The 18,563-nt window shown below is 34.1% G+C and overlaps 1 protein-coding gene across 9 annotated transcripts in view; it reads right to left on the bottom strand.

The window, feature by feature from the left end:
• The window catches only part of LOC121871817 (TGF-beta receptor type-1-like), an 86,739-nt gene that overhangs the window by 30,496 nt on the left and 37,680 nt on the right, over positions 1–18,563 (bottom strand). For 2 of the 9 annotated variants that reach the window (XM_042374322.1, XM_042374323.1), the window contains exon 4: positions 8,348–8,517. The exons of 5 other annotated variants lie outside the window; for them this stretch is intronic. In XM_042374322.1, coding sequence (XP_042230256.1) covers positions 8,348–8,517 — 170 coding nt within the window. Of the gene's footprint in view, positions 1–8,347; positions 8,518–9,315; positions 9,462–18,563 lie in introns of all 9 variants that reach the window. 2 more of the 9 variants (XM_042374325.1, XM_042374327.1) reach the window with 1 other exon arrangement.

The following is an 18,563-nucleotide window of genomic DNA, read 5'->3' as shown; positions in this document are numbered from 1 at the left end:
GTAAGTTGCACAAAGATGACTCATAAGATGCACAACACACAATTTTGCTACTACTTTGTATATTGTAGTCCTCAAATATAATCCAGGGCTACTTAAGCACCTCATACCACACTGCAAGGAAATTACCTATGACTGTAAAACTGGTAGTCACCCAGAGATATGACAGCCAGTGCTTAAACACCACTGGCTTACAAAGAAGGACAATCAATAATACTGTTCCAAGAATTCACTTAGGAAATACAGTACAGTAGTGAGAATCAGCAGACAACAGCAGACTTAGAGAACCTGATAAGACGATTGTTATTGATAAAGACCAAATTCTTGTTTTAAGCAAATTTCTTCTATCAGGAAATTGCATGTAAAATTTACAGATTGTACAGTACTAGTAAAATATTTATGTAGAGTACTGTACTGTATCATGCTGGTAAAGAAAAGGTATGTTGAATGGATACACAATCAAGGTTGCTGGATCTACAATAAGACATGAAAAAAGTGAGAAGAGAAGAGAGAGGGAGGGAGGGAGAGAAAGAGAGTATGGTATATCTTATGTGCATGTAGGCTTTGTGTGTCATGTGATTGCAAATGTGTTAGTACGTTTTGATAATAAAGTTAAGATACAAGATAAATCTGCATGTCCATCTATGCACAAAAATATCTTTGAAAGGTAGTCAGTGTATTTACTGATGCATGTTTGCATATGTATTAACATACACATACACAAACACATTTGAAATAAAAGAATAATATTAATAATAAATTTATAAAGCCAAGGCAGCAACTGGCATATTCTAGAACTGAAATACCCAAACAACTCAAAGAACTACAAAACCAAAAACACAGATACTCGTCCACTTGGCTAATGATCATAAGTAAACAAGACCAAATTCAACATGTGAATAAAACTAACAAGCAGCAAAACTGGTAGCATCCACTCTGACCCAACAAAAACAGTTCTGGACACAGGAAAGTCTGTCATCAAACTTCTCAATCCCATGACTGACCAGGAAATAAGCCATAATGTTAAGAACCAATCTTGAAGACATATCAATAATTAAACAAAATAAATATGTAATTGTGCATGTACAAGCATTCACTATCCAAATAATAAAAAGAAAATACAGAATAGTACAGCATCCCACAGTTAAAATAATTACATTCTAAATCCACATAACTAATATAATAATTATTGCCAACAGAACAGTAGATCAAATTAAATATGTTATTAGGATTACATGGAAATAAATTTTATATTAATCTGTATACAGTACTGTACAACCACCAAGGAGCTTTGAACCTTGATGGAGATACAGTACATTATTTTGACATTTTAAATATTTCTCTTCACTGAAACACAAATAACAGCATTAAGTAAATCTGAAGGCAGGACAGCCATTAATTATCCCCTTTTTTTTAACACGTAAATCTGCGTTATCATCCAGCAGCATCGTTAATATACAGTACTAGAAAACACTATTACAACCTATCTCTCTTCAGTATAGTGTATATTCATCCCGGAGAAATTTAAAAAAGAAACTACAGTCCAGTAACCTAAAGTGAGAGGAGGGGAAATGCAAGTACAGTAATGGTGGAAAGGAGTGAAAGTAATGCATTTACCTATATCATTTCCCTTACCATAACACTAAAACATATACTGTAGGCACCCTCAACTTTATAACAGTGAATTTGCTTAGTTTCAAGTTAGTACCCATAAAGGAATGATTAGTCAAACAAAATAATTCTTATAAAAATAATAAAATAAAAAAATAAAAAATAAAAAATCTTTACCAACAAACCACCTGCCAGCAAGAAGTGATTAAATATTCAAAGTGATTACCGGGTAACCACATGCATCACTCCCCTGTCACTGGGAAAACAGTTTTAAGCAAAATACAATTCTGGAAGAAGGAAAAGTTAATAATAAAGGAATTCATATTTCACAATACAAAGTGTACTAGGTAATTTCGTTATCATCACTTTTGTACTGATTCAGAGTGGGAAAGATTTAAGAATCACCCGATGTACTGTATATTGGAACAAAAAACTGCAGGCAGACCCCGATTTATGAAAGGGGTTCGGTACGGTATGTTCCTGAAAACCTTTAGTAACCTTGATGCAAATTCTCTCATAAAATCCCATTATAAAAACTGATATACATTCCTAAAAAATAAAATATAAAATAAATACCCTGTACTTTACCACAAACCACCACAAAACAGTTAAAATAACATTGTTAGTGGGCACAATGATTAAAAGATAAAATTACACATATTAAATGATATAGTACTGTACATGCAGTACAGTAGTCCAAATTTTTATACCTGTACCTTTATTGTATATACTGTAGTATAATTAGCTTATGAAATTTTCTTTTATTTAATTTTCCACATATTACAAGAGTGTAAATGAGGAGAAATTGGACAATCAGGCAACTGGCTCAGTGACTGTGCTCGTGGAAACAAGTCGACTCCTTGTCAGTTAGTTTAAGTATTATACCCTGTAGTATCGTATTAGAGATTAATAAATAAGTTATTGAAGTAGATAAGCATACCTGTATTAAGAAAAAACTATATTTTGGCATACAGTGCTAAACAGTATTTTCATTAATCCTTATTAAAACTTTTTTTTTAATTGGGGTTTTTTGCTCATAAATCAACACCTGGGAGTATATTTATTTCTAACTACTTCTCATGAATCCAATTCTTTTATAGTATATCAGGGCCTGCCTGTACAGTATTTATCAACACGAGTGATTTCAAGATATTTGGCAAAGAATAACAATACAAAGGGGGCCCTTTACATATGCTGAATTCAATATTATTAAAAAAATTAAGTTTGAGAAAGATTTTTGCAATTTCAAAAATTCTTGTCAGCTATTTTAGTGAATACAGAGAATGTATACTGAGAGAACTGCTCACCGAGTTCCTGCCAACTAATCTACACTGACACAACTTATGATCAATCTTTCAGTGATCAATCAGGGTGTTATTCCTTAAGAAACTCCATGATATATATATATATATATATATATATATATATATATATATATATATATATATATATATATATATATATATATATATATACACACCGTATATCTCAGCCTATAAGACTGAATTTGAACCGTACAAAAATCAGCCCAAAGTTAGGGGGTCGTCTTAAGCACCAGATATAAAATTCTTACCTCTTAAATATTGTGGGTGTAGGGTTTAGCATGTCAAGAGTGGTGCGTAAACCACTCGCAAGGTCCTACCACTAATTATTTTATACTGAAACTTACGTTTGGGAAGCTGGATTAAAATGAAGATTACCGGTATATTAAAATAATAAAAATGTATAATAAACCTGTCTAACATACCGTAAAAGAACAATATACCCCGGTAATAAACACAGCTGCTATCATCACCTCCCCCCATTTGCCAGTGACAAGAAAGGGAAAGTGACCTTGAATGTGACCGCCTGTGGCTATATTTAGCCGTCCTTGTGTTCGGAGGTGGTCAGTAATGCATATCTGTATATTTACTGATCATAATACTTATCTACTATAAATAATTCATTTAAAATTTATTTTTTTACAAAGAATATTTAGTAAATTGCGTTAATTCTTGAAACTACTGACAGTGGTAAATTTAGGATATAAATTATGAACAGAAGTCACGTCATGGATTCGGAGTTTGTTCCTTAATGATCACCATAAATGTCTGGTCAACTGCACCTACCAGGTATAATGGTAGCCTCCCTTTTTCGCAAAACAGGTATATAATTAAAGAAAATACTTGCAGTGTGTTTAATATATTACAGTATATTATAAATAAATAAATAAACAAATAAATCGGCAAATCTATTAAAAGTAAATGGAAATATTTTACTCACACCGACATTAGTTCCAGTTAAATAACTGACGCTTAAGTGAGTCACTAGTGTACACCAGCCCGTAAAATTTGATGCCAATACTTTTAAGTGAATTGGCCTTATTTTAAATAACCAACCATAAATAAATGCAAAAGGGAAAAAAGATCAAAGGTGAGAAGCATTATATTGTATGTATGTTGTGTTGCCAGAGGAAGAGAAACAATTGAAACTGCAATTGTGTGTAAATGAGGCAGAAAGATAGATCAGTAACCTAAGACTTGGTCACAATTTTCGTGATGCCATATGGAAGTAGGATCTACCATTAGACAATACTGTACATTATGCTTCCAGTATCTTCCCAGGTGGTAGTATCTCCGTTTGGTAGCTGCCTACTACCTATACACAAATTTTAGTAATATTACTTTGATACAACATTATAAATTAGACAAACAATGAAAATAAACAAACAAAAGTTATTTACCAAGACCTTCTTTCTGAGAACAGAGGGTAAGAGATGGAGGGGAGATAAGACTGCTATTTATAGCCCGTCTTTGTGTAGGAAATCGACCACACTATAAATAATTCATTTTATTATGGTAGTGTTGTGAGGATGTGTGAGTGGTGTGGGGGGTTGTGGTAGTGTTGTGAGGATGTGTATGTGGTGTGGGGGGTTGTGGTAGTGTTGTGAGGATGTGTGAGTGGTGTGGGGGTTGTGGTAGTGTTGTGAGGATGTGTAAGTGGTGTGGGAGGTTGTGGTAGTGTGAGGATTTGTGAGTGGTGTAGGGGTTGTGGTAGTGTTATGAGGATGCTGTATGAGTAGTGTGGGGGCTTTGTGGTTCAGTTGTGAGGATGTGTGGAAGGTGGTGTGGGGGGGTTGTGGTAGTGTGGGGATTTGTAAGTGGTGTGGGGGTTGTGCAGTGGTAGTGTTAGGAGGATGCAGTATGAGTAGTGTGGGGGAGCTTTGTGGTTCAGTTGTGAGGATGTGTGAGTGGTGTGGGGGTTGTGCAGTGGTAGTGTTAGGAGGGATGCGGTATGAGTAGTGTAGGGACTTTGTGGTTCAGTTGTGAGGATGTGTGAGTGGTGTGGGGGGGTGCAGTGGTAGTGTTAGGAGGATGCGGTATGGTAGTGTGGGGCTTTGTGGTTCAGTTGTGAGATGTGTAGTGGTGTGGGGGTTGTGCAGTGGTAGTGTTAGGAGGATGCGGTATGAGTAGTGTGGGGGCTTTGTGGTACAGTTGTGAGGATGTGTGAGTGGTGTGGGGGGGTTGTGGTAGTGTTGTGAGGATGTGTGAGTGGTGTGGGGGGGTTGTGGTAGTGTTGTGAGGATGCTGTATGAGTAGTGTGGGGGCTTTGTGGTACAGTTGTGAGGATGTGTGAGTGGTGTGGGGGGGTTGTGGTAGTGTTGTGAGGATGCTGTATGAGTAGTGTGGGGGCTTTGTGGTACAGTTGTGAGGATGTGTGAGTGGTGTGGGGGGGTTGTGGGAGTGAGTCATAACCACACACCACCCTCAACACACTACCTCTTTCCTGCATCACCATCCAACACTACCAACGTGCAACACACCTGGTCACCTCTACATTATTAACACCTATACTGGAGTTGATTGGGATCAGGTGCTGTGTACATCGATGTATTTCTGCCCGACACTGAATACGTCATCAACCTCTAGGGTCCAGGATAATATTAAGCCCTGGCACGGTGACTCCTCTCTCTTAAAGTGCATTAAGGTGATTGTATTTGGCGTCATCTAATCCCTAACTTCATAATGGAGTTGTCAAGGCTTCACTGTAATTACAATCTCCAGTTTTTTAGTTTCGTTTATTCAACTGGTATTATATCTACAAGAGTTATTTAACCAGACGTGGACATTTCTTTTTGTAAAGTCATATGTAGTATGAAATACAATATTTCAGTATACGAGTGTCATGTTGAGATGGGAGTGGTGACATTAGTGGGGCAGCTAAATGCAATTTTTCAAGAGAATCATGAAAATGGTGGTACAAGCACCAAATTTGGCATGGTAATTCTCTAATGGTTACTAGTCAAGTCTGCCTGATTGGCCATTTAAAAATTCAAGATGGCGACCATTTTTCAAGGTGACCGCCATATTGACCTTCAAAAGTTGATTTTTCTTATAGAAATTGATGTAGTTGGTCAATCTGGGTGATCTTGGTGTCGATATGTATGTTTTCAAGCATGCTTAGATGATTTTTTATAGTTTTAAGTCCATTGTAACATTTTTATCCACATAAAATAACACTATTAGTAAAAAATCTAACAAAAATGAACTTACTAAAAAAAAGTACGGTAAACAGTGGGAACACAGTCCCACCACCGAGACGAGGTAACACTCCCACCACCGATCGTCTCGTGTGAAGCAAGCATATAAATTAAAGAAAATACTTGCAGTGTGTTTAATATGTTACAGTATATTATAAATAAACAAATAAATCGGTAAATCCATTTCAAGTAAATGGAAAAATTTTACTCGACACCGACATTAGTTCCAGTTACCGGTAAATAGCAGACGCTTCAGTGACGTCACTAGTGTTTACACTACACCAGCGGGTAACATTTGATGACATTACTTGAAGTGAATTGGCCTTATTTTAAAAAACCAAGGATGGTTGGTAGAGGACTACTGAGTCAGTGGGTAAGTGTCACATTTGGGGTACTGGTCTTATACAGCGAATAGAGCTCAAAAGCTACTTTTTAAATGGAAATTTGGGGGGGCCGTCTTATGCACCCCGACGCCTTATAGGCCGAGATATACGGTATATATATATATATATATATATATATATATATATATATATATATATATATATATATATATATATATATATATATATATATATATATATATATATATATATATATATATATATATATATATACTGTACAGTATATATATGTTATTTGAGAATCCAGCTTTGTAGACACAGATTTCAACTACTGTACATCTATGAAACAAAATTGTTGGAAAATTCTGAAGCATCTACTGAACAAAACTTTCAATAGCTGCACTAAAACCCTAAAAATACATTTTACCATCCTATTAGCTGTAACCCTTTCATGATAAAGTCTGTAAATGATACCAATGCCAATAATGATTTGTTTCAAAAGGTTAGTATTTTCCAAGTAGCTAAGTCAGTTCTTCAATCCTCAGATCAACATACAGCACATTCAATGCTGTACTAAAGAGGGCCTGCTCTATCCATCTGCTTGTTCACCACTGGTGATTAAATGCTCAAAATGAAAGTTCTATTAAGACATGTAAATACTGGTAAACTAGTGCAATAGATGCAATATTTACCCTTTTCATATTATAACAATATGTAGTTCGCAATTTTACCTTCATCAAATTGAAATACCATCCCCACAAAATGTTGCACTGTAAAAAAAATGGTATACAAAGATGTATTCTTGATATTTCAAGGTACAATACAATTAATATACAGTACAGTATATGACTCGCAAATATATCTGAAAGCTAGCTAATTCAAAAAATAGTTACCAATAATCAACTGGCTAACATGCCTAAATCACATATAATACTGTACTCCAATAACTAACTAAACAATTCAAGAAGGTTAAACTTTCACAAATGAAGAAATTTAATCAGACCTCAACTAACGGAAAAGAAGCAAATACAATGTCATACTAAAAATGAGAATGCCGAAAACTCAGACAAATGGGAGCAGCAGCAATTGTGAGCAGCAGGAGATAAAATACAAAGAGAAATGGGAAATAGCCATACAGGTACAGTACTTGCAAGCTTGTAATTTAACACAAACAAAATACATAACTACAGCATACTGTACACATTTGTAAGTAATTTTAATAAAAGACGAGAGAACCATTTCCCATGAGTGTATATTACACCTATATCCCAATATTTTTCCAGTTGTCTTCTGGAGATTATCTAAAAAGCCCGAAACAATTTATTTTTTCACCATATAACGACTATGTACTGTATATCAACCTATGTCAGCACAAGAAAAAGGTTTGTTTATCTATTCCATCTATGACATCATTCACAACTCGTTGAATGAGGTTACTAGAGGATAATAACATTCATTCAATGAAACTCATCAAAAGAGGGAAATTTATATTAGCAAATAAAAGAAATACTGCTTATATTTACAAAGTATCAATGTTTCAATGTTGCATTTGCAGACAAAGAAACCCAACTACTACTTCCACTGCTTATTTACCATCACAAATAAAGAGCAAAGAGTTCCTTGCACCCACATAAGTTCATATCACCAACATTTAACACACTGGTAGTAAAAAAATATATATAAAGATTTAGAAAGTGACTCGAACTAACAAGAGCCCCACCATATGCCAGTTGACAAATTTGCTATGTCCCAGAGCAGGTTAAGCCCATAAGCCCCAACAAGTAGACTGATGGTATTCCAAACACTAAACATTTACAGAAATGGGTGGGGCAGGTGCTCCTGATCCCTCCATATTAATTCCACATCAACACCTCACCTCTTGTGGGGAGTTTAATAGACTCAAATATGTAGCTGTGGCTGACGAACTCGTTACATTTTTCCTCCATGCAGCAATATTCCTTTTGGTATGCTGAATTAGACACTACGAGCCTTTTCTTGCTGCAGCTGGAGCTATATTCCCATTCCTTTCTGCAGTTACGGTATAGTCTGCGAGACAGGTGAGCCTAAATAACTTAAATTATCAAAGCCCTAAGATGTCAAGCACTGTGGAAAAGTTTAAAACTTAATGCTCCTAACATCCTACTGCAACTACATGCACATATCAAGGCAGGATCTCTTGCAAACACATCATCGACATTTCTAGCCAATATCCCACAAAATAAGCAATATAAAGTATACAAGATTTTCATATCACTGCACAAGAATCCTTAAACAGCAAAAAATAATACAAGCAAGACCAAATGAAGAATTAAAAAAAAAAATCTACAGCCTGCACAGAAATATTAAATTAAGACCAATCGGACAAACAAACCCTGTTGATTACACAGTTGAAAATCAATAACAAAACGAAAGCTTTTACTACTAAAGAATGAGAACCACGAGGCAACTATGCATTCTGTAAAGGAATACTGTACAGGCTTGTTTGTGAAGTGGCTTATCAATCTAAACTGCACATAGAAACAACCTGTACTCAATTTAGTTTTTCTATGAGGTTATGGGCTTGATGCTTGCAACAATTCTTGTTCATATCCATTTTTTTAGAATGAAAGTCTTCAGTGTCAACAGAAAAAGGTGCATGAATCTTGTGGTAAGAGAGATTAACGCCTACTTCACATGAACCAGTTACAAAACTTGATACATTTTAGAGGAAAGAAACTCTTATGAGCTTCATATAGTAGATGAAAAAGGCAATCAAAATATAATCTAGGAACCCCTACATTATATTTCAAGGGGCTGGGGACAAAAAATAGAAGTCTGAAGGGTACACTACAGGGTCATACCTACCTCCTCTCATCTTGTCAGGCAGAGTAACATCTCTGTTGCAGAAGTCTGCATGGCCGCAACAATTTACATATTTCTCGTAGCTGACTGTGTTCGTGCATATAAAGGGTCTGTCAGGCGGTATTAACAGTTTCTTCTCAAAGCAGTTCCTAGGTGGGGCACGGGAGGGAAAGACAAGAACATTACACCCCCACACATAGTACCTTACAAACATAATACTAACACAACTTACCAAACATTTAACATACTTACATACCATGTCATATATTTTACATCATATCCTTTAACATTAACATAACTTCCCACACTACGATATATTCCTGGTCTTAACAAAAATATGATTCACAATCACATAACTGCAAAGTTTACAATTATCGAGGAATAATTTCATATAATATACACTTGCACCTGTATACAACCATATACACCTGTATTGTACATATACAAATTGTATGAAAAAAATATATTTACAAGACATGAGCTATATCATTTGTGATATCTGTACAATTTATTTAACTTATAAATACACAGGTAGTTATGTACTACAACTTTGCATGTTCAACTTGCAAACAGAATACAGTACTGTACACCCTTCATAAAAACCCATTCCCAATGACTTTTCATTGCAATAGGCATTGTTATGCTCATGTCTAATTTCTTATATGTATGACTACTGCTTCACTTCATTTTCCTTGTAATGTACATCTTTATATACCTAATCTTATTATGATTGGAGTATAATACTGTACAGTATCGTTATTACCACAAAGTGACATGTATATGTGTGAGACAAAGAAAGACAGAATTTGAAGATGGTGGTGTTTGAGGGTGTCATGGTGAGCTTTGGTTAATCATCACGATACTCTAAGATGCTCCCTAGAAAAAGAAAAACATTGCATAGCCATATGTTTTCCCTACCAATTTATTTCATAAGATAAAATGAAAAAAAAGAAACTTCATGTACAGTATATCAATGTCTCCCTGCCCTTAAAACTTGCATAATTTTCTTTTTCTAAACAAAACACCCTCGCCAATGTTGCAAAGTGGATGTTTAAAAGCAGTCAAGCAAGGGGACAGCACTAATGGCATTGCTGTTATGACGCTCTGGGATAATAAAATGAACAAGGGGATACTTATGGGTTGGCAGCCATCCCTTCAGCACATATAACAGGCATGTATTTTTTCTTCCTTTCCTCTATTTCTGAAGAGAGGTACAATTGACTGGTATTCATTTACCTACAGTTAAGAAAAACTGTAGCATAATCTTTGTTTGGCTAATGATGCAATGTCCTTCATAAGAGCTATTAACACTGTAAACACCTTACAGGTTAAGGATGAAATGTGAGACCAATATATCTCCCAAGTATTCCTAGCAATCTGAAAAATAGTGTGGGCATCAACGAGTATAATAGTGTACAGTATATCCCTAAGGTTTACAGAAAAATAAGAAAGGGCTTAAGGAAGAATTTAAGGCTTTTGTCAACCTATTGGGGCAGTGTGGATATAGCACATGGAAATATAAGCCACTGGAATACAAGGAGGCACGGCTAGCTGCACTCAATTGACTTTCCACTTCCATAACTAATTGGGCATTCATTTTGCACTTGGTTCGCCTGGAGGTGTTTACTGGGTAAGGAGGCGAGTGCTATGTCCACTTCCCTGCCACACCCCTACAGGATGTAACAGGTCAGAAAGGGAATATTTATAAGGAAAGAAAAAGAAGGGATCTGGATGATATAGTCAGTCAACAGACTCTATGAAGAACAAGTGTATATAATACAGTAGCAAGTCAATCTGGTCCAGTCTGAAGTTTGTACTTGGATTTACGTTTAAGAGAGGATTTTGTTCCAACCAATGACCAGACTACTGCAATTAGATTATTAGAAAATGTTTTCCGTTCTTTCGTCAACGTGTGTGAACAAAACTGAATTGCAAGAAATTAATGTGTCAAGGTTGAAATAAAAATGCAATTTGGTACAGTAAACAATAATGAAAAAAGCAATGTGGACAGCTGGTGCATATTTAGAAAGGGGAAAATGAGTTTTGCAAGCAGAATTTATGTACACGACTATTGCAAGAAGTGAAATAATTTTCTTTGCATTATTCATATACTGTATACCTGTACTGAATATTCTTGGTACAGTATAATGCTAATGGAAGTACTGTACAGCAATGTTTTAAAATTAATAAATAGGGGATGTTGAATGAGTAATGGGTAATGAATTGTAGACAAATAATATCAAGAGGAACAATCAATCAATTTGTTGGTTCACCATACCTCTAAGGTGTCCCTGAAATGAAGAGGGTTGAAGAAGAATAGCATGAAATAAAGTGTAGAGAGCAAAGAAGGTCAACTTGTGTAGAATACACAGGTGATACTTTTCATTGAGGGATATCTAATAGAGAAAATGGTGCAAGATATGTTTTTGGACAACCTTAAGATGTATGTTGGTACAATACTCGTATATATATACACGTGTCTTAATCAACCACAGAAGTCTAACAAATAAACTACGGAAGTGTGTCCTTTCTCTCTCCCCTGGCTCCTGTCATTTACACTACACCACCATTTGGCGATATGATTCTTTCTCACACTCCATTATGATGTTTAATGTATGTTTTTTCCCCTCCTAATAGTAGCCCTTACTTTTGTCATCCCATCCTTTCCTGCTTCCTCTTACTTTCCTACTTGTGTCTGTTTTATGGAGCCATCCTCATTTTAAATGTACACTTCCAGTTTCTCAGTGCTATAGCAAGTGATGACAGTTTGACTTATGTGGTGGCCAAAACAGCATGCTCAATTCCTATATATAGTGGTGGGCAGAATCATGATTACCATACCAACATGGGAGGATGTGGTAATTTTATAAAAAAATTTGGAAGATTTTGACAGTTTTCCCCTTAATTCCCAGTAACAGAGATATTACAGATTGTTTCAAGGCAAAAAATTAATTCTCCTCAAATACCAGTGGGAGATACGTATCAAAAAAGAAATTTTGTTCCCTCATCACCCAATTCCCAGTAAAACACAAAAATTTATTAATTGGACATATTGCCTTCCCCAAGCCTCAGGCAAATGCAATCTATGGAAAATTAATCGTAGCTAGTAGGGTGATAACTCTCAGATAGTTCATCTTTCTCATTAATATGATCTTAAAGAAGTTTTACATAGGAATTTCAAGGATGAGTTGGGAGGAGCATAATAGAAATGTCATGGCAATACAGTAATTTAATTAGATGAAATACACAAGATAGGTACATTAGACCAATGAAAATACAAAGTTTAAGGATTTTTCATACAAAGTCTAGGGATTTTTCAATCTGTAGATAATAGAACTAGGGGGAGGAAGGATATAAAAACGATATTACTGTATAGGTATTTTATCAGTTATCAGGCAAGCTTGGAATTGGAAATGAACCGGATTTGGAAGTTTTCCAATTAAAAAAAAAATAATATAAATAAAAAGATACAGTATATTAAACAATATAAAAATGAAGTAAAGGGATATATGCTGAAAGTTGGAGGATTCAGTCCCTACACAACCCGAGTGAACACAAAAAAAAGTTTTTTGTTACTTAAAAAATTATTATAAATTGCTAAATAAAAAAGTTAAACAATTGTTAATATAAAAGCCATATCTATGAAAAACTACCAGTTATAAAAGGTAGTACAGTACAGTATGTACAATGAAAATAATTAACACGAGGCTATTGGCAGGTGGTTGTGGGTGTGAGGGTGGCGGCAAGTGGAGGTCACCAGGAGTGTGTGTGTGTACAAGAGTAAGTTTATCAACCATAATTTAGTATATACTATGGTGATATGTACTGTACAGAGTGAGTGAGAGTGTGTGTGTGTGTGTGTGTGTGGCAGTTGCCACTAATATGCTGCCAGAATTACAATATTTGACAACTGACTAAATTAACCATAACTCTGGGGATTTCAACTTTCCTATATGAATCAGTTTCACTATTAAACTTTAGAATATGTTGCTCATTAACTTTTAAATCTGATAGTGGTTATTCCAATATCATATTCAAACAGGAGTTTTTTTGCAGTCTCACCAGTAACCCGTCACCACAATATTTCTACTTTCCTGTTTATCAATGTAACACTCTTACAAGTATTTTGAATGGCATCCTTTGGATGCCGCAGGTAATACAGGGACACAGTTTTAGTCAGTAAAAGAGGAATAATGCAATGAAGTACTAACACCAAGCTAGTTTAAACACAACAGGGAATTGGTGCCATATTAAAATATTTGCGGTCCAGTTAAAATGGCCAGGATAGGAGTTTTTGGAAGTTTAGAGAAAAATATAATTGATACACCACTCCGAGATGAGCATTTTATTCTATACTATATTATTTTTAATCTATTTAAATTTCATCAAATCTGTACTAATTTAGCTTTCTTTAACAACCACATTCCAATATGTGCAGCTAATGTGGGAAGCAATTATTAATGAGATCCAATCCTAGTCCTAAACAGGGAATTGCAGTACAGTACTTACTGATATTCTGATGGAGTTAATATAAGTACAGTATAACCTCAAGTATGCAACCTTCCATTATCTGACTGTAGGTTTAACCGACATAAAGTTGGTTAAGTGGTGATTTATGGGTGGATACTTGAGGTACCACACAGTGCACGGCAGCATCATCCTTCTGGCATGAGTGTTCTACGGTATTAGACACGTGTCGTTAACACCGACCACAAATTGTGACTCAGAACATCACTTTTTCTTGATAAAAATGTTTTTATAAGTGATTAATTATAGCCTCCACAAAAAGTGAAGAGAGAGAAAGTGTGTCATCATAAACATTGATGAAAATTTGAAAATATTAACAGAAAATAGACTGGTGTCTAAGTTGCTAGATTAGCTGTTGACTATAGCATCAGTGTTATATTGGTCAATGACATTAAGACAAATAAAAGAAACAATGTTTTTCTTTAAATTGGACTTTTAAGGAACCTAGCCCCTGTGTTATAGGAGGGTAGACTGTAAATATAATTTTTTGTTTTTGTTACTATCATTATAGGCTGTTTTCTCAACTTTTCTTAACATAATTGTTTTCGATTATCGAAATTTTCTGACCCTACTTCCTCCGTGTTTGATAAGTTTGTGATATCATCTAGATATTTTTAAACATATTCCTCTGATATTTAAATGAAACCACATATAAATATAAAACCCAATCTTAACATTTATTTTTCTTCATTGTGCTGGGCAACCAGCAACCCACCTTGCTCATGTTAAAGACACCTGAGGCACACAGATCAAGCAATTATGATAATCTAGAGCCCAAAAACAACACAGATGATTTTTATGATAAACTGGTCAATTCTTACCACATACCACTCCTTGAACCAAAATTTCAAAAAATCTTGAAAAAGGGTTCTCTATCTTCACTCAATACATTTTACTTTAACTCTGACCTTACTCCTTCCTATCATTTCCCTTCTCATTCATTTGTAAGACTGTTGAGGACATCAATCTTCCATAAACTTGTTTCTCAGTAGCATTTACTTCAATATCTGACTAAACAACAAAACATTCTAACATATAAATGTGAGTTTGAAATTATCAGATTTATAAGTTTAAATATAGTAAATATTATCAAAAAAATATTATATGTAAAATCTCAACTATTGAAATTGTCATAAGTAAATCATGAATACTGTAATATATTTAACTTTATTTCTGTATGTGATTCAATTAGTCTCCTTGACAACTCAAGATCACAAAACTCATCAATCTCATTATTTTCCTGCAGTTAACTCTTATTATCAGAGACTCAAAGTTGAACCCTGTACTACAAGATGAAATGGCTAGACAGAGAGCTTGAGACAAAACACCAGATGGACAATAATCTATTACATAACTATAATGTTCTAAAACTAATCACAACCACTGTCACAATTGGCTAAAATAGGGTTTAAAATATTATATTAAAATCTCCTAAATAATCTAAGTAAAATACTGTTTTACTTATAAAACTCTCTTGATGTAAAATGTCATTACTGTATGTCAAACAACACTCCAACACTCAAACAATCAATAAATTTGTTTAATATCTAAATTCCTAAGTCATGACCCCATTTGAACGACACTCTACCTATTTAACAAAATTATGGAAAAGACGCTATGAGATTAACTAACTTGCATGAAGCCCAGTGCAAATCAATTTAAACTACAGTATAACCATGATCACCTTGATCCATTACAAGTAACCATCGCTTAAAATGCATGCCTCAGGTAATGCTGATTAGATTTATCACTCATGTTATTAACCTATTTAATAATCCTCACAGTATCGTTTATCTCCTCCTTGTACAGTATTATCAAAAAATTCTAACACAGTTCCTGTATTACAAACAAAAAACAGATTTATCAAAATATTCTTGTACTTTTAATTTCTCCTGCCTTCACAAAAACTAGAATACATCAATAAATTTGAATTATGTACTCCAAACCTAAGGAAATCAACTAAAAATAATAATAAAAAAAAATAATGAAATGAATAGTATAAAAAAATTTTTATTCTCAAAAGTTATTACAAATCAATCTTACTGTACTGTATTAAAAATTGAATATTTCAAAACACCTATTTACAAAAACCTGAACCTTCTTCGTGTTCATGTTTATTAGTTCTCCATTTCAGTAGAGAGCAACAGTAACTGTTGTCTTTATCACAAATGCACCAATGGTTGCAAAGCTAATCCTAAACATGCCTTAGGATTGATTTTTTCAATCTTTTTTAAGCTTTTAGAAAGATATATGGAGCCAGATAACAGTCTTGGTATCTGCATCACAGCAAAGCCCAAAGTTGAAGCATGAAATGCATCTCACTATAAAATAAGCTTTTAATTGGTTGTTACCTTGAGAAGAGTTAGTAATGCAAATCCCTCATTTTGGGAGAGAGATTTATGCTGCTTCATATATAAATAGAAACACACATTCAACAGCACAGCAGCGACATCAATAAAGAATAAAGAAAAAAAATAGTTTGCCAGTCAGTTTAGACATAACGAAGGTACAATTGTATAAAAAGCAAATATTTAAAAGACTTAACTTATCAGTGTTTAATGCAACTAGTGGGACTTTCTTTATATCGTATCAATTTTTTACCAAACATAAGCAAATTACAAAATTCTTCTAACAGAATCATGTCTACAGTTTTTATGGATTACATATTTCAACACATATAATACTGTAGTAACACACTGATACACCAAAGATTATTGGTTTTAGTAACCTCTGTCAAAACCTAAAATGTTTGAGATACATCAACACTGTATTATAAAATTGCACACTATTAAACAATAAATGATTAAGTTCAGTTACTGTTTCAATGATATTTTGCCTCTTGATGTCAGTTTTTCTAAGTGGTATATGACCAGCATTAATTATATCCTTCTGCACATTTTACGGTACTATTAGGTATATATATAATATGCTAGAGAACTGTACTGTACCTCAAGAAATCAGTATTACTAAATTTTTTAATTAAAGCACTGTAATCACATTCACAATATAAAATCCAAATACAAAAAATAAGTCATGACAGTATTTTTTTTGTTTTAGATTACATGTCTTATTCATTCATGAATAAACAGGTGCTCAATCATGTTAAGGAGGTTTAGAATTTTGCTAGCATAAATGGCGTTTGACTGTAGTGATTTTAAAATAAAATAAATCAATCCCCAGTAGTTCACACAAATGGTTACAAGATTGAATCAGTGAAATACCTGTATTGAAAAATAAACTAAACATTATGTAAAACTAATAAATACATTGCAAACAATTTTACTGGCTTCATACAGTATTTCTACTTGTTTATTCTTAATGTAACTGCCTTCTTAAAGAAATGATGCTGGAAATGATAAGGCAATCATTCATCATTTCTGGATGTAATAGGAAACACAGGGTGCAGTTTTATTCAAAAGGGAGAAATGCAAATACACACTATAAGATGGTTCAACCTTGGACATATCCACAACAATACAGTATGAGGGGCAACTATTTTGACATATTCCTTCAACTATTGCAATATATTTTATGGGTCCACCTTAACCAGTATGTTTCATTATGAATACTGTATGCATATTAACACTCCTGGTCAGCAAAAATTCTAGTGTAGTCTTTATCTTGATTGCCCCAAATGTCCCTTAGAATACATGGAAAAATAGTGAAAACAATTAAATGCCCAATTTAAAGTACCCTGTGCATCGAGGCAAGTCACTTATAAATACTTTTCATTACTTTTTTACTACAAATTACTAACACCAATTCGATATAGTAGTAGTATTGTATCACACTGAATTGGCTCTATCAAAGGCACAATAGCTTGTTTATATTACATATGATCGACTGATAACAAAGATGCTAATATATTCCACATTATTTTGCATTAATCTCACACTTATTTATCTCAATGCTGCAATTTTGTTACAGGTTAGGAAGATTCGTAAAAGGCAACCACGGAACTCCATATTGATATGTATAGGAGACAGTTAAAAAAATACATTGAGTGTTGGTCAAAACTTTATATGTTCATCTCCTAGATACAAATTAATACAGAGTTCCGTTTGACCTTTTTCAAATCTACTAGGTTCAATGTTTTTGTTTTTTTATTTGAAATGAAGAATATATGTTCTAGTGTATGCAAACCAAAACTGTATTGTTTCCATTATCAGTGTTTGTTTGTTTATTTAGCACCCTGAACTAGCTTACAATACAGTACTTCATTTATAAATGTTATAATATAAAACTACCTCACACTAAATATATCAAACATAATACAAAATATATAGGAAATGAAAGAACTACAAAAATAGAACGAAACGAGTCACTACAAAATATCTAACAAACAAAAACAATATAAAATAAAATATATACCAAATTAAAAAATTTATTAACTACTGTATAGGCCTATCATGTTTTTCATATACATACAAGCTTGCTCAATATTGTATCAGGGTGGTATTCACAGCAAGAGGCTCACAAAGAGCAACGCTGCACAGCCTCACACCGGTAGAGTGTCGGTGCATTTTGCCGATGCACTGTTGTGTTGCTGCAACACATAATAACCACATGCCTTTTCCACCTTTTTCTTCACAGGTTGGACTACATGGTATTAGAGATGTAGATGGAATGACGAGATGCCATACTGTACAGTACTGACTGTCATTTCGATTCAGTAAAGTTTTAAAAAGTATATACAACTATACTGCACGCTGAAAGCTGACCAA

Source organism: Homarus americanus, unplaced genomic scaffold, assembly GCF_018991925.1.
Source record: "Homarus americanus isolate GMGI-L3 unplaced genomic scaffold, GMGI_Hamer_2.0 scaffold39675, whole genome shotgun sequence".
Lineage (NCBI taxonomy): Eukaryota > Metazoa > Arthropoda > Malacostraca > Decapoda > Nephropidae > Homarus > Homarus americanus.
Note: the sequence above shows the minus strand (reverse complement) of the source record. Positions and strands in the feature narration are given on the sequence as shown.